The following is a 23,625-nucleotide window of genomic DNA, read 5'->3' on the forward strand; positions in this document are numbered from 1 at the left end:
TTATCTCTAGTTTTCATCATACTGTCATTCAAAGAAAATTTGTCCCACAAATGCCTTCAGTCTTTATCTTCCATGGTACACTTTGGTATGGTTAATCCATTTCCTAGTTTTCTTAATATTATCAACTCTGAGATGTAGGAGCCAATAATTAACACATATGCCAACTTTAGAGATGATGTGCTTCCCCGCATTAAAAGACTTGGATATAATGCTGTTCAAATCATGGCTGTTCAAGAGCACTCATATTATGTTAGATTTGGGCATTATCTCCATCAAAATATCAGCTCATCTTTATTTGTTGCTGTTTATGTTTGTTAACTTGTACTAAAATGTTATGTTTTGGATGTAAACAGAAATATTTCTTCAAAATTTAGTTTTGGTTATGGAAACTAACCTCTTCTACTTTTAACAAGTTGCATTTAATATGTTGTAGGTATCATGTGACAAACTTCTTTGCACCAAGCTGTCGTTTTGGAACCCTTGATGATCTTAAGTCACTGATAGATAAGGCTCATAAGTTGGATCTACTTGTTATTATGGATATTGTGCACAGGTAATAATTGGACTTGCAAGAGAATGTCTTCTCTAGAAACACATCCTTCAGCTTTATTTGTTGTTACAGTTTTTGTGCAAACGGTTTTTCCTAGCTTTTTCATACCAAAAATGAAAATATAAACTCTTTTTCTTCTTCTTTTCCTATTTAGACTGTATGGCCATTCTTCTAGTAGACTTGATGCAAATATGGCCATGAGAATTTAGGCCGTTATTGGTCCTTGCTCTTACTATGTTTTTTCTAGTTGCTTTTGGCTTCCTAAAAGGTTTCTAAAGAACAAACCTAAAAAGGAGAAAGTAAAGTCATAGTTGTTTGAAAATATATATAATTAAATGCAATAGAATTTGTAGTATAATTGTTCTATTAAAAGAGGAATCATAGTATTTTGTTCTACAAGAAATTATATTTTTTATTTTTAATTCTTTTAAAGTATTATTATCTTTTCTACCCAAATGTACTTTTTGTTTCCGGAAACAAAAAGCTAGTAGCAAAAACAACTACCAAATGGAATCTTACTGTATTGTTTACAATGAAAGCTTTTATCTTTTGCATGTTGTTAATGTTAAATTCCTTTCTAAGCTGTAGCAAATTTTTAATCAAGTATTTACTCTATTGCTTTAAGTAAGTAATCTTTTGCTATAGATTTTCTATTTTGCTTGGTGTTATATAATAAGTTACTTGCATGTTCAGATGCTAATTATCAAAGTTTTGATTTTATGTTATATAGAGAAATAGAACTGATGTAACATTTGGTTCTTGTAAGTGGTGAGGCATCATTTCTCTATGTTTGTTTTTTAACAAAATTCTCTTGAGGACTAAAGATTTTTAGTGTCATTGCATCTTCATAATGTATTATCCCGGCTTAACCTTTGTTTTCTTGAACTTGCTATGGGTAGCATTTACTGGAAACTACAATGAGTACTTTGGATATGCAATTGATGTAGATGCTGTTGTCTATCTGATGCTGATTAATCATATGATTCATGGGCTATATCCTGAGGTTGTCACCATTGGTGAAGATGTATGTTCTATAACTCTTATTTGAGTCACATTTAGCTTCCTTCGACTTATAATCATTTATCTGTTCCAGAATTAAGATGTCCGCTTTAAGTCCCCTGTCTCTTCTATGGCAACATTTGTTGCACTAGGTTGCGTAAATGGATTGGGGTTTCAATACTTTTTTACGTGATCCATGAGGATGCTAAGTGTAGAAATGTTTTTGAAAAAGTATGCACACATGTACTTGTGTGTGCGTAAGCGTACCAAACATTTGTGTTTTGATGCCATGAATAAGTAGATTTCCCTGCTAGTTGTTAAGTGTTTTGATATTGTAGAATGAACTAAAGAATTTTTAAAAATGCTTGTTGTAAATTGAACTAATTTTTATTGTAGACCAAGAGTTATGGAAACATAGCAACTAAAGATGCCAAGAATGAAAATTCCAAAAACACTTGAAGGGAACAAACAAGAATATCTAGAAATCTTAAAATATCCTTGCTTTTCACATATTTCATCTTTTGTGCAAATAATTCACCTAAAGAGCTACTAGCACAATAAAAGGTAACTTATGTTTAACCCTTTAGAAATATTAGCATAGTAAGGAACATTTAATTGATAAAATGTTTATATTGGAGTGATTTAGTTGCAGATTTTCATATATTATTTGCAAAAATAACATTCTTTTAAGTTCTATTAATATTGAAGAGGAAAAGAAACAATAGTTGAAGGTAGACTTCCACCATTTTAAATTGTCATTTGTCATAATAATCAATTCTTCCCTGCTTTTCTCTTTGACTTAAACCATGTGCCCTAAGATATATGCCTTAAGAAACTGTAGTATTTGCAATACCAGCTATTCGTAAGTCAATGCTTATATCTTCTTTAAATGCACATGCCGAAAGAAGTTAAAAGTTATTTAAGTTTGGTTTGTCAAAACACTTAGTTTAATGTTAAATCTGAATGTAAACATGGGTCTTTTTATATGTATGTGAGCATGAATATTCTTCTTAATGGACCAATGATTGGGTGTATAGTCTGGTGCAGTTGGTATTCTTAAAAGCTCCAAATAGAAAAGTTAAAAAGATAAATGTTGTCAAAGTTTTTATAATTAAGTGCAAAAGCCACCTTGCTTATGTAACAATTAATTGTATCAGCTAATTCATATATTTAATGCCATGCAGTCTCAAGTATAAAAGGGAAGGTGACTGTGTTCTAAGTGCTTAGATAGCTGTTTTGATTTCCACTGGCAGTGATCTATTGTCTATTTCTATATTTAAATAACATCTAGTGTTTAATTCTACAAATATTAATTGTTTTTTAATAGAATGACTTTGGTGTCTAGGAGATATTTTGGCTAATAATGCTTATGGTTCACCACCAATTCTCCATGGTTCTCAAGTGAAGGTAAATTGCCTGTAGATGAACATAAGTTTGGCTACTTGTTTATTATTTCCTTTTTCCACTTTTTAAGTCAGAGTAAAAAGAAACTATAAAAACTTGCAACTCTTTCCCAGTAGTTCAAAAAGGTATTTAGCCTTTTGATCATGATCTATGGACCAGGAACCTTTAAGTATGATGCTTTTTTTTAACATTGATCCTATTGCATGTGTATAAGGTTTGACTAAATCATTGGTTGTACTACAGCCTTCACAATAATTAATTACTAGAATTCATGACATAAAGGCATTGAAGTATTTAGTGGGGTGGTCTCCAAGTTAAGCAAAATTATTCAAGGTAGTTGAGTTCAAATCCAACTAACTCCTGTCCTAAAAGGAAGGGAGAAAGAAAGGATGAAGATGGAAAAAAAATATTTTTTTGGTGGATTGTTATGATCATGTCAATTATCATTCATCCAAACCTCTTTTTCCATGTGTCCATTTTAACTTTTTGACCATATAATTGTTGATTCATATGGAAACTCCATCTGGGATTAAGGACTCCATTCTTCCTTAGATCAAGTTCTCTGTTCAAGCACCAGGTGAAATCCCATAGAACGGAATATACTATGATCTGCCAGAAGAGGTATAATTTGTAGCTATTTGATCTTTTGGTTTTGTTGGAAAGATTAGGTAACTTATTCTTTTCAAACTATTAAGCAGCTAAAATATTTGGAGCTTGGCGAAAATTAGAAATACCAACTAATGTTTAGGATAATTTTAAAATGACTGCATGTGTGTGAGGATACATAAACAAAAGCATGCATGCATGCCTACACACAAATATGATTAATTGATATATAAACGAATCATGAATTTCTTATACTTCTTAGAGTAGGTTGTTTTGATGAACGTCTGCCTTTATAATGTTAACATTAACATCAATGCCCTTGAAGGTTTTTAAGAAAACAATTTTGATTGGTTCTCTTTCATATATGAAGTCAGTTTCTAAATTGTGTTCTCACTTGTTCAAGTTTAATCATTGCACAGCACAGTCAACTTAGTTTAGTCTATAATATGTGTCTTATCTCAAATTTTTGTACTCTTTATCCTGACTAATGATTTTTATACTATTAACAGGAAAAGTATGTATACAAACACCCCCAGCCAAAAGGACCAAAATCACTTAAAGTCTGAATCACATGTTGGAATGGGTAGCATGGTATGCATCTTCCTTTCCCTTGCATGTAGCAAATTGTTTTTCAACTCTTCTATCTCTGTGTTGAATTGCATTTCCTTAATTTATTTAATCTTAAAAGAGGAAACCTTAAGTTTGATAAAAAGCTTCATTAAATGCTATCATGTATGGGATCATATTTTTTATGCTATTTCTTTCAACCTTTCCTACGAAGTGTTCTTGCAAGGTTTTGAGACCGAAAAGTGAAGCAGGAAGTTTTATAAGACAATACATTTTACTGGAAAATTTATCTTAGTATCTGTATTTAAACTATCAATTTTACCTCCCCTCCCCCTCCCAAAAAAAAAAAAACAAAAGGAAGGTAGAGAAACATTTTGACTTGCATTGAACACCTTTAAGAGCATCAAACAGTATAACTGTCTAGAAAGGGTTGTAAATTTTGAAACCGAACTTTCCTGCATCCCACAGGCAGGGCGGCCTCTCTTAAAGAGAAAATTTGTCAAATTAAACTAGCAAAAAGCCACTTAAGTGCATACGGCCTACTTTTTGTGTTCTTTGGTTAAAGGAAGTCCTTCCATTTGGAATGCTAAATAATGAGTATTACTTTAGTTAATGATAATGCAAATGCCAAACAGCTAGTGACTTGGATCTCTGTTAACTGCTTTGTGTATAGAAATATCTTAAATAACAGTTTCAAATCAATAACATAGAAGTTGGTTTGATTGCATTTCATTATGATTCTTTACCCATTTCTAAAACCCATTAAGAAGCCTAAATTTGCAATTAAACCAAAACTTATCTCTAGTTTTCGTCATACTATCATTCAAAGAAAATTTGTCCCACAAACTCCTTTAGTCTTTATCTTCCATGGTACACTTTGGTATGGTTAATCCATTTCCTAGTTTTCTTAATATTATCAACTCTGAGATGCAGGAGCCAATAATTAACACATATGCCAACTTTAGAGATGATGTGCTTCCTCGCATTAAAAGACTTGGATGTAATGCTGTTCAATAGCACTCATATTATGCTTGATTTGGATATTATCTCCATCAAAATATCAGCTTATCTTTATTTGTTGCTATTTATGTTTGTTAACTTGTACTAAAATATTATGTTTTGGATGTAAGCAGAAATATTTATTCAGAATTTAGTTTTGGTTATGGAAACTAACCTCTTCTACTTTTAACAAGTTGTATTTAATATGTTGCAGGCACGATGTGACAAACTTCTTTGCACCAAGCAGTCGTTTTGGAACCCTTGATAATCTTAAGTCACTGATAGATAGGGCTCATGAGTTGGGTCTACTTGTTCTTATGGATATTGTGCATAGGTAATAATTGGACTTGCAGGAGAATATCATTTCTAGAAACACACCCTTTAGCTTTATTTGCTGCTACAGTTTTTGTGCAAACGCTTTTTTCCAGCTTTTTTGTACCAAAAATGAAAATATAAACTCTTTTTCTTCTTCTTTTCCTGCATAGATTGTATGGTCATTCTTCCAGTAGACTCGATGCAAAAATGGTCATTAGAATTTAGGCTGTTATTGGTCCTTATTCTTGCTATGTTTTTCCTAGTTGCTTTTGGCTTCCTAAAAGGTTTCTAAAGAACAAACCTAAAAGGGAAAAAGCAAAGTGATAATTGTTTGAAAATATATATGATTAAATGAGTAGAATTTGTAGTATAATTGTTCTATTAAAAGAGGAATCATAGTATTTTGTTCTACAAGAGATTATATTTTTTATTTTTAATTCTTTTAAAGTATTATTGTCTTTTCTATCCAAATGTACTTTCTGCTTGTGGAAGCAAAAAGCTAGTAGCAAAAACAACTACCAAATGGAATCTTACTATATTGTTTACAATGAAAGTTTTTATCTTTTGCATGTCATTAATGTTAAATTCTTTTCTGAGCTGTAGCAAATTTTTATTCAAGTATTTGCTCTGTTGCTTTGAGTAAGTAATCTTTTGCTACAAGTCTTAGTTAATTTTTATTCTTTAGTTAATTTAAGTTATTAATTAATTTTTTCATCCATCTTTGTATCTAACTTATGTTTGACAAATACAGCCATGCATCTAATAATGTATTAGATGGATTGAACATGTTTGATGGAACCGATGCTTATTACTTCCACTCGGGGTCAAGAGGTCACTACTGGATGTGGGATTCTTACCTTTTTAATTATGGAAGCTGGGAAGTATGTACTTCTATTGAAACTTCTCTTAAACAATAGCTTGTTGAAAGATTTTGGCTTCCTTCCATCTTATTGTGTGTAAATATTAATTTTTACTTGTTGCTTTAGGTACAAAGGTTTCTTCTTTCAAATGCAAGATGGTGGCTAGAAGAATACAAGTTTGATGGGTTCAAATTTGATGTTGTGACTTCAATGATGTACACCTATCATGGGTTGCAGGTAATATCAGAATGAGTTTGCAGATTTTCTATTTTGCTTGGTGTTATATAATAAGTTACTTGTGTGTGCATAATCCTACCAAACATTTGTGTATTGTACATGTTTTTCTAATTCTCTACTGTTTCATCACTTCTCTTCATGCATCAATTGAATCCATATACCATGAATAAGTACATTACCGTGCTAGTAGTTAAGTGTTTTGATATTGTAGAATGAACTAAAGAATTGTTAAAAATGCTTGTTGTAAATTGAACTAATTTTTATTGTAGACCAAGAGTTATGGAAACATAACAACTAAAGATGCCAAAAATGAAAATTCCAAAAACACTTGAAAGGAACAACCAAGAATCTCTAGAAATCTTAAAATATCCTTGCTTTTCATGTATTTCATCTTTTGTGCAAATAATTCACCAAAAGAGCTACTAGCACAATAAAAGGTAATTTATGTTTTACATTTTAGAAATATTAGCATTGTAAGGAACATTTAATTGATAAAATGTTTATATTGGAGTGATTTAGTTGCAGATTTTCATATATTATTTGCAAAAATAACATTCTATAAGTTCTATGAACATTGAAGAGGAAAAGAAACAATAGTTGAAAGTAGACTTCCATCATCTTAAATCGTCATCTGTCATAATAATCAATTAAATAATTAGTAAAACCAATAAAGGATAATACTTAGAGGAATGTAATTGAGATGAGTAATTCTTTTGGGAAAATGTCAATATTCTTTATCTTTGTTATGCTAATTGTGCAATTGTGTATGCTATAGGTGAGTAGAATGCCTACATTTTGCCTTTGTCCAAGATGGTGTCAGATTTGATTATCGACTGCACATAGCCATTATTAATAAATGGATTGAGCTTGATTATTGAAAAATGCTAAATCAATTATTTCTTGATTTCTTGTGAAAATTTTGAAATATATTTTGTGCTTGATTGTTATGTCACAATTTATTTGATTGTAATGAAATATTTTTGAAATATGCGTGATCTTGTGCTTACTTGACTTATTTTTTAATTTGTGATTTTAAATTGATGCATGATTAGCTAATTTATCTTAACTAAAATATATTATTGGCTCATTTATTATTCATGTCATGTGTGCTTATATGAATATAATTGAGCTTTACTTGACATGGTTGTAACATGGATTAAGTGATTTTCTTATAATGCTTATGTTTGTTTTAAATCATTATTGATTATGGTTTATAATTTATGTAGATATATTTATGTTTTTGTCGTAAAATTTTCTTGATTATGTTTTTGATAAAAAGCATGTTTTTTTTGAGTTTTTTGAATTCTATAGGGCCTTAAATTGGTTTTGACATATTTCTTGGTGATTTACTGAATATATATGAATATTAAATATGTCCATTTTGTGTTAATGAATAATCTAAAAGATTTGATTTTTGCACATTACATGAGAATTTTAACTTTAATGACAATATTGTAATATATGATGCTTAATTTGATACATGGTTTTTAGTAAGTTTATATACACACACATATATCTCTTTTCTAATTGAAAAATTGGACTTAGTGAACAAAATTTCATTTGTCTATAATGATTTAGAATATGGAATTCATTTCAAATAATTGGTATAATTTTTATCAATTGATTTTCTTGATGTTTTTAATGAAAATCCTTTGTCAAGAAATTTTTCTAAGTTTATGTTAGGAGAACTTGAAATAAGCATGAACTGTCATTTTTGAGATTTTAAGTGGAACAAGCAAAGCAAATCATCTTCATCAATCAAGTTCAAGTACATTAAGGACTAGCTTAAAAATGTGAAATGGAGGATTCAAAACTTCATTCAACTACAATAAGCATAACATAACTTGATAAGGATGAAGGTAATTGTATTGAATCTATATTATGTGCCTATGATTTATAATATTTGATACATGGTTTGATAAATGCTTATTTGATATATGCAAAAATAAGATATTATGTTTGAATTTGTGAACAATTTGCACAAATTAATCATCAAGTTACTTAATAGAATTTGTCTTAATTTTGTTAAATGCTTGGATTGATTAATATGCATGCCTATTTCTTGATTGCTTCGATTAATAGTTTTTATGGCATGAAAATTCGTTTGAGTTTTTGGACATAGATATAAGTTAAATAGATTGATTTTTTTGAACATGTTCACCGATTAAGATCATTGAGATAACATGTATCACATTATGTCTAAATGTTTGTATCTTTATTGGTATATTGCAATATGTGATTTTAAAATATTTTTGCATGTGCTTGTATGATTTTGATTGAAAAATATGTTTAATTGTATTTATATACTTGTATATGTTTGGATTAAAAATATTGCTTTATATTGAAATAATTTAGATTATATTTAAATAATTATGCTTTCATTATTTCTTTACTATAGCATATGTGTTCATTATGCTCGAAAAATCATGATTGTATAATTCTTTATTATAATATGATGATTAAATATTTGTTTTAGATAGGATATGCTTATGAAAGAATGTTATTATGCATGTATTGATTGAACATTTCATATGCTTGAAATATATTGTGATATTTAAAAGTTTGTGAATAAAATAGCTAACAATTGGTATTAAAATTGCTAAAGAATTTTTTAACTTTCATTGACATTTGTTTATATACCTATCAGTCATATAGCTTGTACCTTTTATACAAAATTGTATCTTAAATTGATTAATCCTTATTTAAAAAAAAAAATCTTAGACTATAATTTTACTTGATTTGTTTTCTGATAACAGTTGGTATGCTTTGTGATAATATATATTTAACAATTGATATAAGCTTGTATGCATGTGCTTAAATTTATACTAAATTGCTATTGATATTTTAAGTTCTAAGTACATTGATAACAAGATTTATGAGTAGCTTACATATTATTTATTATCTTTTTGTTCATAAATTTCATGTAGGTAGGTTGAATGAATGATTTTGTGTTATAACATTTTAATTGGATATACTTATATTTTTGTACTTGAATATATGTATGTGAACTTTACTGTGCATATTACACTTGATTACATGCATTTAAAATACTCTTAATATTATTGGTAACAAGTATTTTGTCTCATGTCTTGAATTGATTTTTTTTTTACAATGACAAAAAAAGAGAGTTTATAAATATTTCTTCTTGTATGTATACAGTATTTGGTATGGGAGTTTTAACATAACCTTTTTTTTTGTGTTTATTTGCTCATCTTTTTGCTATGATAAAAAGGGAGAGAAATATCATATGGATAAATTTGTTTGTGTTTTACATGTATATGTTTGGTTGTGTTTATTTGATATTTAATTAACATATATTTGTTGAGTTGTGTTAGATTATGATACGTTAATTAAAAGGGAGTTTTGTCATGTAAAGTTTAATTTGCTTGATAAAAAAAATTCATTATAATTCGTATATAATGAATTATGTGATGAATATTATATGGATAAAAATTTCTTTAAGTTTAATTTTTAAATCTTCAAATGATTTTTGATTTGGTATTGTATAACTCAAAGAGATGATCAAATTAGCGAGTAAAGTATAAAATAAAATACAACTGTCTAGCTTGACTAGATTGATCCTTTTTTTAAGGGATCGATTCATTTTTTGATCAAAAAGCAAATTTGATTTCACAAAGCAAGAAGGGATTGATCACCCTACATGGGGGATCAATCACCTTAATGATAAGATTAATCCCTCATGGAGGTAATCGATCCATTCACGTAAAATGCCACCAAATTCGTTTTGGCTATTCGAATAGTTTGGAATCATAATGTGTCAAGCTTATGTTAAATCCCTTTGACCTTTGACTTTTAATCTTTGACTTTTGATTTTGATTTTTTAAAATTTTTCAATAATTTAAAAAATAATAATATATTTTTTTTAATTAAAAAAGTATGTATTACAGATATTTATTTAATTATATTTTTAATCTTGAAATAAGTATTTATGTTAAAATTAAGAATTTATTTTCAATGCTTGAATTATTATTTCTCATTCAATTTCATTACTCTTATAAATCTCATGTGCACATATGGATGAAAATTATCTCTTGATGCAATGCATATGTGATCAAAATACTTGATTATTGAAAAATGTTAAATTGATTATTTCTTGATTTCTTGTGAAAATTTTAAAACATATTTTGTGCTTGATTGTTATGTCACAATTTATTTAATTGTCTATGATTTTGAATTGTGATGAAATATGCTTGCTTTTGTGCTTAATTGACTTATTTTTTGATTTGTGATTTTAATTTGATGTATGATAAGCTAATTGATATTAAATAAAATAAATTATTAGCGCATCTATTGTTCATGTCATGTGTGTTTATATGAATATGATTGAGCTTTACTTGATATGCTTGTAACATAGATTAAGTGATTTTTTTATAATTCTTATGTTTGTCTTAAGTCATTATTGATTATGAACTATAATTTGTGTAGGCATATTTATGCTTTTGTGATGAAATTTTTTTAATTATGTTTTTTATGATAAATGTCTTTTTTGAGTTGAATTCTATATGGTCTCAAATTGGTTTTGATATATTCTTTAGTGATTTATTAAATATATATGAATATTGAATATGTCTATTTTGTGTTCATGAATGATCTAAAATATTTAATTTTTGCACATTACGTGAGAACTTTAGCTTTAGTGTTAATATTATGATATTTGATGCTTAATTTGATACATGACCTTTAGCTTAAGTTTATATATATATATATATATTTATATATATCTCATTTCTAATAGAAAAATTAAGCTTAGTGAACAAAATTTCTTTTGTCTATAATGATTTAGAATATGGAATTCCTTTCGAACAATTGATATAATTTTTATCAATTGATTTTCTTGATGCTTTTAATGAAAATTTTTTATCAAGAAATTTTTCTAAGTCTATGCTAGGAGAGCTTAAAGTGAGCGAACTTACATTTTTGAGATTTTAAGTGGAACAAGTAAAGTAAGTCATCTTCATCAATCAAGTTCAAGTACATCAAAAGTTAATTTAAATGATATGGAATGGAGGATTCAAAGTCTCACTCAACTAGAATGAGCACAATAACATAACTTGATAAAGATGGAGGTAATTGTATTGAATCTATGCTATGTGCTTATGATTTATAATGTTTAATACATTGTTTGATAAATGCTTACTTTGATATGTGCAAAAATGAGATATTATGTTTGAATTTGTGAATATTTTGCACAAATTAATCATCAAGTTATGTGATAAAATTTGTCATAACTTTGTTAAATGCTTGGATTGATTAATATTTATGCTTATTTTTTGATTGCTTTGATTAATAGTTTTTATTGCATGATATTCGTCTGAGTTATTGGACATGGATATAAGTTAAATAGAGTATTGCTTTGTATTGAAATAATTTGGATTATATTTGAATAATTATATCGTCATTATTTCTTTGTTATAGCATATATGTTCATTATGCTTGAAAATCATGATTGGACAATTCTTTGTTATAACATGATCATTGAATAGTTGTTTTGGATCGGATATGCTTATGAAAAAATGCTATATGCATGTGTTGATTGAACATTTCATATGGTTGAAATATATAGTTATCCTTAAAAGTTTGTGAACAAAATAGCTAACAATTGGTATCAAAATTGCTAAAGAATTTTTTAACTTTTATGGACACTTGTTTATGTATCTATTCTTGATATAGTTTATATTTTTCGTGCAAAATTGTGTCTTAAATTGATTAATCTTTATTTTGAAAAGGAGGAGATATCTTAAAATATAATTTTGCTTGATTTGTTTTTTGATAACAATTGGTATACTTTGTGATAATATATCTTTAAGAATTGGTATAAGCTTGTATGCATTTGCTTGAATTTATGCTTAATTGCTATTGATGTTTTAGGTTCTAAACACATCTTATAATAACATAATTTATGAGTAGGTTGCATATCATTTATTATCCTTTTGGTCATAAATTTCTTGTGGTTAGGTTGAATGAATGATTTTGTGACATAACGTTTTAATTAGATACATTTATGTTTTTGTACTTTGACACTGAAGTGTTTGCATATCACACAACTTGAGCTAAGATTAAGGAGAACTTATTTAAAAATAAGATGGGTCTATCTTTGTCCAAATTCATTAAATAAATGCATAAATAAGATTGATCGGAGTAGGAAGATTGTGTTTACATTAGCTAGAAAAGAAAAGCATGAAGGTAGATGGGGTTGTGATTAGATTCATTATCATGTAATCTGTAAGAGTAAATGGATAGAAGATTGTGTTCACATTATAAAATATGGTGCTCACTTGTAAATCCTTTGATTTTAGGCATGATTTTTACAATTCAATCTGTAAGTTCCCATGCTAGGATGGATATTCCTAATCTATTTATTTGTTGTATTCTTTGGTTGAATGTAAAATAGAGTTTTTTTTATCTTAAGCAATCTTTTAGATTGTTTTTCAAGTTTTGTATCCCTTTACCTGGATTTCTTAGATTGGTGAATTTCTATTGTTTTATATCTTTGATTAGAATTCTTAAGGTGGTATTTATGTATCCCTTAGTTTTTAAACTTGATGGTGAACTTTTATCCATTTCAATTCAATAATCATATTTTGTCATTATTCAAATCTTTGTGAGTTGTTTTCTTTGTGAGTTTTTTTATTTACAGTTAATTTTCATATCTCAAATATCAATTTCTGACATCAAATTGGTATTAAAGCTATGACAGATCGTCATTGTCAAGCACCAATAAAAGAGGTTGAAGCCAATATCGATGTTGTAGTAACTACCAATGTTGACCCAAAGGATGCCTTTATAGAGGAGATGTCACAACAGATCTTTTAACTACAACATCAGTTGCATATACAATAAGGGAAAGGAAAGATAAGGAGGCAACGAAGGAGAAACCAATCCATACCATAGAAATAATAGTGATTCTGATAATAGCATCCTATTTCACCCATGGCAAGTCGGAGACTATCTATTTGAAAATCAACTTCAACCTAGCATCTTGAAGAATTCTTAGATTGGTTACACACGGTGGAACGTATATTTGAATACCATAATGGCCTTGAACATGGCAAGGTGATGCTAGTGGCCATCAGACTTAGAAAGCATGCATCCTTTTGGTGAGAAAATCTAAAGAAACAAAAGGAAAGAGAAGGTTGAAAAATTACAACTTAGGAGAAGATGAAAATAGAGTTTAAAAGAAAGTATCTCTTAGATAACTTTCGGCAAGATGTCTTTCTTAGGCTCTATAACTTAAAGCAAAGGGATCTTTTGGTGAAAAAATATATTAACAAGGGAAGCATATCCAAGACTAGTGTTTTTACAAAATCTTCTTTAAATCTAACTTTAAAGAAGGAATGAGCCATTCATAGCAAACCGTAATCTAGTATTGTTAACACTCAAACCTAAAGAGACTTCAAGTGCCAAGGAGTTGTACATATACATTCTAAGTGTTCAATTTTCAAGATAGTTATGTTAGTTGAAGATGAAGATCTTGAAGATGCTAATAGAGAACCTATTGAAGTACCCCAGGATCTTGAAAAAGATGTTAAGAGTACCTATGGTGATCTTGAATCCTCACTTGTTATACAATACGGCATAAGTGATGTGCATGTAGACGAAGAAGATTGGTTGCACAAGAATAAATTTCACACTAAAAGCATTGTTCAAGATAAGGTATGTGATGTTATGATTGATAGTGAAAGTTTTAAAAATAAGCCTCAAAACAGTAGATCACCTTCAATCATATAAGCTATCTTGGCTGTAAAAAGAGAATGAAATCAAGGTTAACAAGAGGTGTTTGGTTTTTTTTTCTATAGGAAAGCAATACAAGGATGAAGTGTGATGTGATGTAGCCTTTATAGATGCTTGCCTCAATGAAGAGAGAAAATCAATTGCCTTTTTTAGTGAGAAGCTCAATGATTTTTGACAGAAGTACTCAATTTATGATAAGAAGTTTTATGCTATTTATAGAGCTTTGTTTTTTTGGAGTCAGTATCCCCTTGTCAAGTCATTTGTTCTTAATTATAGCCTTTGTCATCATTCCCAAACTGATGAGGAAACTGAAGTTATCATTCACAACTTAAAATTTTTTTGAGGAGTTATGCAGACAAAAAAACTAAAACAATAGAAACTTGTTTTACTATAGGTGAGGTTTGGCTACAATCATTCACTATGTCAAACCATCGATAGTAGCTTTTTTGAAATTATTCTTGATAAGAATGCAATATGTCATTTGAATTTAATTCAACTTTATGCTAACCAACATTTTGATGGAGATTTAGAAAAAAATATCCAAAGTATAAAAATATTTCATGAATAGGTTCAGAATAGAATTTTACAAAAAAATGAGAAATATAAAAGAGCAATAATCATGCATTGAAGACGTGAAGTTCAAGGAACATGATTTTGTGTGAAATTACTTACACAAAGAAAAGTTTTCACAAGAAAAATTTGGTAAATTATACCCTAAGGTAGATGGTCCATTTAGAATTCTTTAAACCATTGGGGAGAATGCCTATAAGATAAAGTTTCTCAACACTTATGGAGTCTCTTCCACTTTCAATGTTGATGATTTGTCACCATACCATGATAAGAATACTAGTTTAGACTTGAAGAAAAGTCTTTTTCAATCAGAGGAGATTGACACTGAAGTGTCTGTACATCATATAACTTGGGTTGAGACTAAAGCAGACATATCTAAAAATAAGATAGGCCTACTTTTGATCTAAATTCACTAAATAAATGTAAAAGTAAGGTGGGCTGTAATATGAAGATTGTGTTCAAATTAATTTGAAAAACAATCTAAAAGATTGCTTAAAGATAAAAAAAATTCTAGTCTGCTTTCTACCAAAAAATAACAGCAAATAAATAGATTAGGAACATCCATCCTAACATGAGAACTTTTAGATTGAATTGCTAGAATCATGCCTAAAATCAAAGAATTTGCATGTGAACACAATATTCTATAATGTGAATGCAATCTTTTACCCATTTACTCTTGTAGATTATATGATAATAAATCTGATCACAATCTCATCTACCTTCATGCTCTTCTCTTCTAGCTAATGTGAACATAATCTCTCTATTTCAGTTCACCTTATTTATGCATTTATTTAGTGGATTTGGACCAAAGATAGGGCAATCTTATTTTTTTGGATAAGTCTTTCTTAGTCTCAGTCCAAGTTCTAAGATACGCGGATACTCTGGTGTCAATCTCCTCTGACTAGAAAAGATTTGTCCTTAAGTCTGAATTAGTATTCTCACCATGGTAGGGTGACAAATCATCAACATTGAAGGTGGAAGACACTCCATAAGTGTTATAAAGCTCTATCTTATAGGCATTCTCTCCAATGCGTTGGTGAATTCTAAATCGACTATCTGTCTTACACTGTAATTTGTCAAACTTCCATTGTGAAAACCTTTCTTTGTGCAAGTAATCCCACACCAAATCATGTTCTTTGAAATTCACGTCTTCGAGGCATGATTATTGCCCTTTTACATTTCTCATTTTTTTGTAAAATTTTATTCTGAACCTGTTTATGAATATTTTAATACTCGTTTTTTTTTTTTACATCTCCATCAAAATGCTAGTTAGCATAAAGTTGAATTAAATCCAAATGACAGATTGCATTCTTACTAAGAACAATTTCAAAATGATTGTAAACAATGGTTTGATTTAGTGAGTGATTGTAGGTGAACTTCACCTGTAGTAAAACAAGTTCCCATTGTTTTAGTTTTTTCCTGCATAACTCCTTAAGAAAATTTTCAAACTATGATTGATAACTTCAGTTTCCTCAAAAATTTTCAAGCTGTGATTGATAACATTAGTTTTCTCATCGGTTTGGGAATGATGACAAGTAAGAGTGTAATCGGTCGAATTTGAGCCGATACAATATCAAGCTCGAGCTTGAGCTCGATTCAAAATTCAAGGCTCGAAACTCAGCTCGAACTTGATTGAGTTTTATTTTTTTAACTCGAGCTTGACTCGATATAGAAATTGAGCTACTCGAGCTCGATTAACATGTAAAAAAAAGCTTGATTCTTATATTTGACAAAAGCTCGATTATTTGTGCTCGAGATCGAATTCGAGATATTTTATTAAATAAAATAATAAAAATATAAAAGCTTTGTTAGGGTCGTGAGTTATCCGAATCAGGTATAAGAATACTTGAACTCGGCTCGATTGATGAGTTGAGCTACTCGAGCTCGAACTCAACTCAATAATGATTGAGTCGAATTTGAGTTTTATTCGAATCGAATCCGAGTAGCTTGCGAGTACTAATATATCATTTACACCCCTAATGACAAGGGCTATAATTAAGAACAAATGACTTGGCTCGGGGATATGGACTTTAAAGGAACAAAGCTCTATAAATAGCATAGAACATCTTGTTATAAATTGAGTACTTCAATCGAAAATCATTGAGCTTTTCACCAAAGAAGGTAATTGATTTTTCCTCTTCATTGAGGTAAGCATCTATATGGGCTACATCACACTACACTTCATCCTTGTATTGCTTTTCTATGAAAAAAGGAACTAAACACTTCTTGCTATCCTTAATTTGATTCTTTTTTCGCAGGTAAGACAACTTATATGGTTGGGGGTGATCCACTGTTTTGAAGCTAATTTTTGCACTGTAAAAGTAGAAACAACGTTTTCAAAACTTTCACTATCAATCATAACATCACATACTTTATCATGAATAGTACTTGAATTTATTCTTGTGCAACTAGTCTTATTCCTCTACATGCACATCACTCACGTTGTATTGTATAATTGTGTGCTAACTTGTTTTTATATATTATGCACAAACTCAAAGCTCAATATTTTTGAAGTTTTTATGTTTTGCTTTAAAAATCATTTCTGCTGGAGTCGAGCTTTAAAAGTATGAAATATTGTTTTAGCAAGATTTTAAATGGAAATGAATATCTTGAATCCAATGTTTTAAACTTGTTTAAACACAAAAACATGATAAAAACATGATAACTTACATTGATTTTAATTTTTCACAGTGTTAAGTGTAAGTTATGAAGAATTTTTGAGCTTAAAATATCAAAATTTCGTTTCTGAATAATTACGGGCATAAAAATCATCTGCACAACTTCAAATAGTGATTAAAAACCATTTGCATGATTTTAATTTTTTATCCTTATTTGCTTTAGATGCATTTTTAGGAGAATTCATGAATGCGTTAGGGAATTTGTGAGATGCTAGTGATATTTGGATGCCATTTATGAAATCTTTATTGGTGCTTGATGTGATTGCTAACTTAATTTTTTATATATTATGCACAAACTCAAAGCTCAATGCTTTTGAAGCTTTTATGTTTAGCTTTGAAAACCATTTTTGCTAAAGTTAAGTTTTAAAAGTATGAAATATTATTTTAGCAAGTTTTTAGAAGAAAATGAATATTTTGAATCCAATGTTTTAAACTTGCTCAAACACAGAAACATGACAACTTGTATTGGTTTTTATATTTTACAATGTTAAGTGTAAGTTATGAAAGATTTTGGAGCTTAAAATATCAAAATTTCGTTTCTAAACAATTATGAGCACAAAAATCATATGCGCAATTTCAAATTGTGATATAAAAACTATTTGCTCAATTTTAATTTTTCATACTCATTTGCTTTAGATGAATTTTTAGGAGGATTCATCAATGCTCCAAGAAATTTGTGAGATACTACTGCTGATAGTTTGATGTCATTTGTAAGATCGTTATTGGTGTTTGATGTGAATAATTGTGTGCTAACTTGTTTTTATATATTATGCACAAACTCAAAGATCAATGTTTTTGAATCTTTTATGTTTTGCTTTGAAAATCATTTTTGCTGGAGTCGAGCTTTAAAAGCATCAAAATATTGTTTTAGCAAGTTTTTACGTGAAAATGAATATCTTAAATCCAATGTTTTAAATTTGCTGAAACACAGAAACATGATAACTTGCATTGGTTTTAATTTTTCATAGTATTAAGTGTAAGTTATGAAGGATTTTGGAGCTTAAAATATCAAAATTTCATTTTTGAATAATTATGGGCTTCAAAACCATATGCACATTTTCAAATTGCGATATAAAACCCGTTTGCATGATTTTAATTTTTCATACTCATTTGCTTTAGATGCATTTTTAGGATGATTAATGAATGCTCTAGGGAATTTGTGGAATGGTGTTGATATTTGGATGACATTTGTCAAATCGTTATTGGTGCTTGATGCGATTGTGTACTAACTTGTTTTTACATATTATGTACAAACTCAAAGCTCAATGGTTTTTAAGCTTTTATGTTTTGCATTGAAAACCATTTCTGTGGGAGTTGAGCATTAGAAGTATGAAATGTTATTCTAACAAGTTTTTAAATGGAAATGAATATCTTGAATCTAAAGTTTTAAACTTGCTCAAATATAGAAATATGATAATTTGCATTGGTTTTAATTTTTTATAGTGTAAAATATAAGTTATGAATGATTTTAAACTTACTTAAACACAAAAACATGATAACTTGCATTGGGTTTGATTTTTCACAATGTTAAGTAAGTTATGAAGGATTTTGGAGCTTAAATTATCAAATTTTGTTTTGGAGCAATTATGGGCAAAAAAACCATCTGCACAATTTCAAATTGTGATATAAAAGCAATTTGCACAATATTGATTTTTCATACTCATTTGCTTTAGATGCATTTTTTGGAGGATTCATGCTATTAACTGTGTGCTAACTTGTTTTTATATATTATGCACAAACTCAAAGCTCAATGATTTTGAAGCTCCTATGTTTTGTTTTGCAAACCATTTTTGCTGGAGTCGAGCTTTAAAACTGTTAAATATTGTTTTAGCAAGTTTTTAAATGGAAATGAATATATCTTGAATCCAATGTTTTTAAACTTACTTAAACACAAAAACATGATAACTTGCATTGGGTTTGATTTTTCACAATGTTAAGTTATGAAGGATTTTGGAGCTTAAATTATCAAATTTTGTTTTGGAGCAATTATGGGCAAAAAAACCAACTGCACAATTTCAAATTGTGATATAAAAGCAATTTGCACAATATTGATTTTTCATACTCATTTGCTTTAGATGCATTTTTTGGAGGATTCATGAATGCTCTAAGGAATTTGTTGGATGCTGTTGATATTTGGATGTCATTTGTGAAATTGTTATTGGGGGTTGATGCGATTAACTGTGTGCTAACTTGTTTTTAGATATTACTCATAAACTCAAAGCTCAATGTTTTTTAAGCTTTTATGTTTTGTTTTGAAAACCATTTCTATTGGAGTTGAGCTTTAAAAGTATCAAAATATTGTTTTAGTAAGTTTTTACGTGGGAATGAATATCTTGAATATGAGGTTTTAAACTTGCTGAAATAGATAAAAATGATAACTTGCATTGGTTTAATTTTTCACAGTGTAAAATGTAAGTTATGAATGATTTTGGATCTTAAAATATCAAAATTTCATATCTGAACAATTATGAGCATAAAAATCATCTGCACAATTTCAAATAGTGGTATAAAAACCATTCTTAAGATTTTAATTTTTGATACTCATTTGCTTTAGCCATTCTTAAGATTTTAATTTTTGATACTCATTTGCTTTAGATGCATTTTTAGGAGAATTCATTAATGTTCCAGGGAATTTGTGGGATGTTGTTGATATTTGGATGTCATTTATGAAATCGGTATTGGTGCTTGATGCGAGATAAGTTGTATGCTATCTTGTTTTTATATATTATGCACAAAACCAAAGCTCAATGTTTTTGAAACTTTTATGTTTTGCATTGAAAGCCATTTCTGCCGGAATCGAGCTTTAAAAGTATGAAATATTGATTTAGCAAGTCTTTAAATGGAAATGAATATATCTTGAATCCAATGTTTTAATCTTACTCAAACACAGAAACATGATAACTTGCATTGGGTTTGAACTTTCAGTGTTAAGTGTAAGTTACAAATGATTTTGGAGCTTAAAATATTAAATTTCGTTTTTAAGCAATTATGGGCAAAAAAACCATCTGCACAATTTCAAATTGTGATATAAAAACCATTAACACGATATTGATTTTTCATACTCATTGCTTTAGATGCATTTTTTTGAGGATTCATGAATGCCCAAGGGAATTTGTGGGATGCTATTGATATTTGGATGTCATTTGTGAAATCGTTATTGGGGGTTGATGCGATTAACTGTGTGCTAACTTGTTTTTAGATATTACTCATAAACTCAAAGCTCAATATTTTTGAAGCTTTTATGTTTTGCTTTGAAAACCATTTCTATGGGAGTTGAGCTTTAAAAGTATGAAATATTGTTCTAGCAAGTTTTTAAAACGGAAATGAATATCTTGAATCTTGAATCCAAAGTTTTAAACTTGTCAAGCATAGAAATATGATAACTTTCATTGGTTTTAATTTTTCATAGTGTAAAATGTAAGTTATGAATGATTTTGGAGCTTAAAATATCAAAATTTCATTTCTGAACAGTTATGGGCATAAAAACCAAGTGCACAATTTCAAATTGTGATACAACAACCATTCGGAAGATTTTAATTTTTCATACTCATTTGCTTTAGATGCATTTTTAGGAGAATTCATGAATGCTCCAGGGAATTTGTGGGATGCTGTTGATATTTGGATGTGATTTGTGAAATCGTTATTGGTGCTTGATGCAATTAACTGTGTGCTAACTTGTTTTTATATATTATGCACAAACTCAAAGCTCAATGTTTTTGAAGCTTTTATGTTTTGCTTTGAAAACCATTTCTGTTGGAGTCGAGCTTTAAAAGTATCAAAATATTGTTTTAGCAAGTTCCTACGTGGAAATGAATATCTTGAATCTAATGTTTTAAACTTCCTGAAACACAGAAATATGATAACTTGCATTGGTTTTAATTTTTCACAGTATTAGGTGTAAGTTATGAAGGATTTTGAAGCTTAAAATATCAAAATTTCGTTTATGAACATTTATGGGCTTAAAAACCATATGCACAGTCTCAAATTGTGATATAAAACCCTTTTGCATGATTTTAATTTTTCATACTCAATTGCTTTAGATGCATTTTTAGGAGGATTCATGAATGCTCCAGGGAATTTGTGGGATTCTATTGATATTTGTATGTCATTTGTGAAATTGTTATTATTGCTTGATGCGATTAACTGTGTGCTAACTTGTTTTTATATATTACGCACAAACTCAAAGCTCAATGTTTTTGAAGCTTTTATGTTTTGTTTTGAAAACCATTTCTGTGGGAGTTGAGCTTTAAAAGTATGAAATATTGTTCTAGCAAGTTTCAAAATAGAAATGAATATCTTGAATCCAAAGTTTTAAACTTGCTCAAACACAGAAATATGATAACTTGCATTGGTTTTAATTTTTCACAGTGTAGAATATAAGTTATGAATGATTTTGGAGCTTAAAATATCAAAATTTCATTTCTGAACAGTTATGGGCATAAAAACCATATGCACAATTTCAAATTGTGATATAAAAACCATTCGCAAGATTTTTATTTTTTGTACTCATTTGCTTTAGATGCATTTTTAGGAGGATTCATGAATGCTTCAGGTAATTTGTGAGATGCTGTTGATATTTGGATGTCATTTGTGAAATCGTTATTGGTGCCTGATGCGATTAACAGTGTGCTAACTTGTTTTTATATATTACGCACAAAACCAAAGCCCAATGTTTTTGAAACTTTTATGTTTTGCTTTGAAAACCATTTCTGCTGGAATCGAGCTTTAAAAGTATGAAATATTGTTTTAGCAAGTCTTTAAATGAAAATGAATATCTTGAATCCAAAGTTTTAAACTTGCTCAAACACAAAAACATGATAACTTGCATTGGTTTTAATTTTTCATAGTGTTAAGTGTAAGTTATGAAGAATTTTGGAGCTTAAAATATCAAAATTTTGTTTCTAAATAATTATGGACATAAAAATCATCTGCACAATTTCAAATTGTGATATAAAAACTATTTGCATGATTTTAATTTTTCATACTCATTTGCTTTAGATGCATTTTTCGGAGGATTCATGAATACTCCAGGGAATTTATAGGATTCTGTTGATATTTGGATGTCATTTGGGAAATTGTTACTGGCTCTTGATGCAATTAACTATGTGCTAACTTGTTTTTATATATTATGCACAAACTGAAAGCTCAATGTTTTTGAGGCTTTTACGTTTTGCTTGGTAAACCATTTCTACTGGAGTCGAGCTTGAAAAGTATGAAATATTATTTTAGCAAGTTTGTAAATGAAAATGAATATATCTTGAATCCAATGTTTTAAACTTACTCAAACATAGAAACATGATAACTGACATTGGTTTTAATTTTTCAAAGTGTTAAGTGTAACTTATGAAGGATTTTGGAGCTTAAAATATCAAAATTTTATTTCTAAACAATTATGGGCATAAAAACCATCTGCACAATTTCAAATTGTGATATAAAAATGATTTGCTTGATTTTAATTTTTCATACTCATTTACTTTAGATGCATTTTTAGGAGGATTCATGAATGCTCTAGGGAATTTGTGGGATGCTATTGATATTTGGATGTCATTTGTGAAATCATTGTTGGCGCTTGATGCAATTAGCTGTGTGCTAACTTGTTTTTATATATTATGCACCAACTCAAAGCTCATTGTTTTTGAAGGTTTTATGTTTTTCTTTGAAAACCATTTCTGCTGGAGTCAAGCTTTAAAATTATGAAATATTGTTTTAGCAAGTTTTTAAATGGAAATGAATATCTTGAATCCAAAGTTTTAAACTTGCTCAAATGCATAAACATGATAACTTGCATTGGTTTTAATTTTTCACAGTGTTAAGTGTATGTTATGAAGGATTTTGGAGCTTAAAAAATCCAAATTTTGATTCTAAACAATTATGGGCATAAAAACCATCTGCACAGTCTCAAATTCTGATATAAAAACCATTTGCACAATTTTTAATTTTTCATACTCATTTGCTTTAGATGCATTTTCAGTCAGATTCATGAATGCTCCAGGAAATTTGTGAGATGCTGTTGATATTTGGATATCATTTGTGAAATCGTTATTGGGGCTTGATGCGATTAACTGTGTGCTAACGTGTTTTTATATGT

The 23,625-nt window shown here is 28.9% G+C and overlaps 1 protein-coding gene across 2 annotated transcripts in view; it reads left to right on the forward strand.

Moving 5' to 3' along the window:
• The window catches only part of LOC111284072 (1,4-alpha-glucan-branching enzyme 2-1, chloroplastic/amyloplastic-like), a 32,353-nt gene extending 9,135 nt beyond the window's left edge, over positions 1 to 23,218 (forward strand). The window contains exons 7-8 of one of the 2 annotated variants that reach the window (XM_089755037.1): positions 6,427 to 6,537; positions 7,313 to 13,228. In XM_089755037.1, coding sequence (XP_089611163.1) covers positions 6,427 to 6,537; positions 7,313 to 7,363 — 162 coding nt within the window. In that variant the 3' untranslated portion in view covers positions 7,364 to 13,228. The other variant, XM_089755038.1, reaches the window with a different exon arrangement.
• The last annotated feature ends 407 nt before the right edge of the window (positions 23,219 to 23,625 follow it).

Source organism: Durio zibethinus, chromosome 26, assembly GCF_047325235.1.
Source record: "Durio zibethinus cultivar Kanyao isolate XHJ-2024 chromosome 26, ASM4732523v1, whole genome shotgun sequence".
NCBI lineage: Eukaryota > Viridiplantae > Streptophyta > Magnoliopsida > Malvales > Malvaceae > Durio > Durio zibethinus.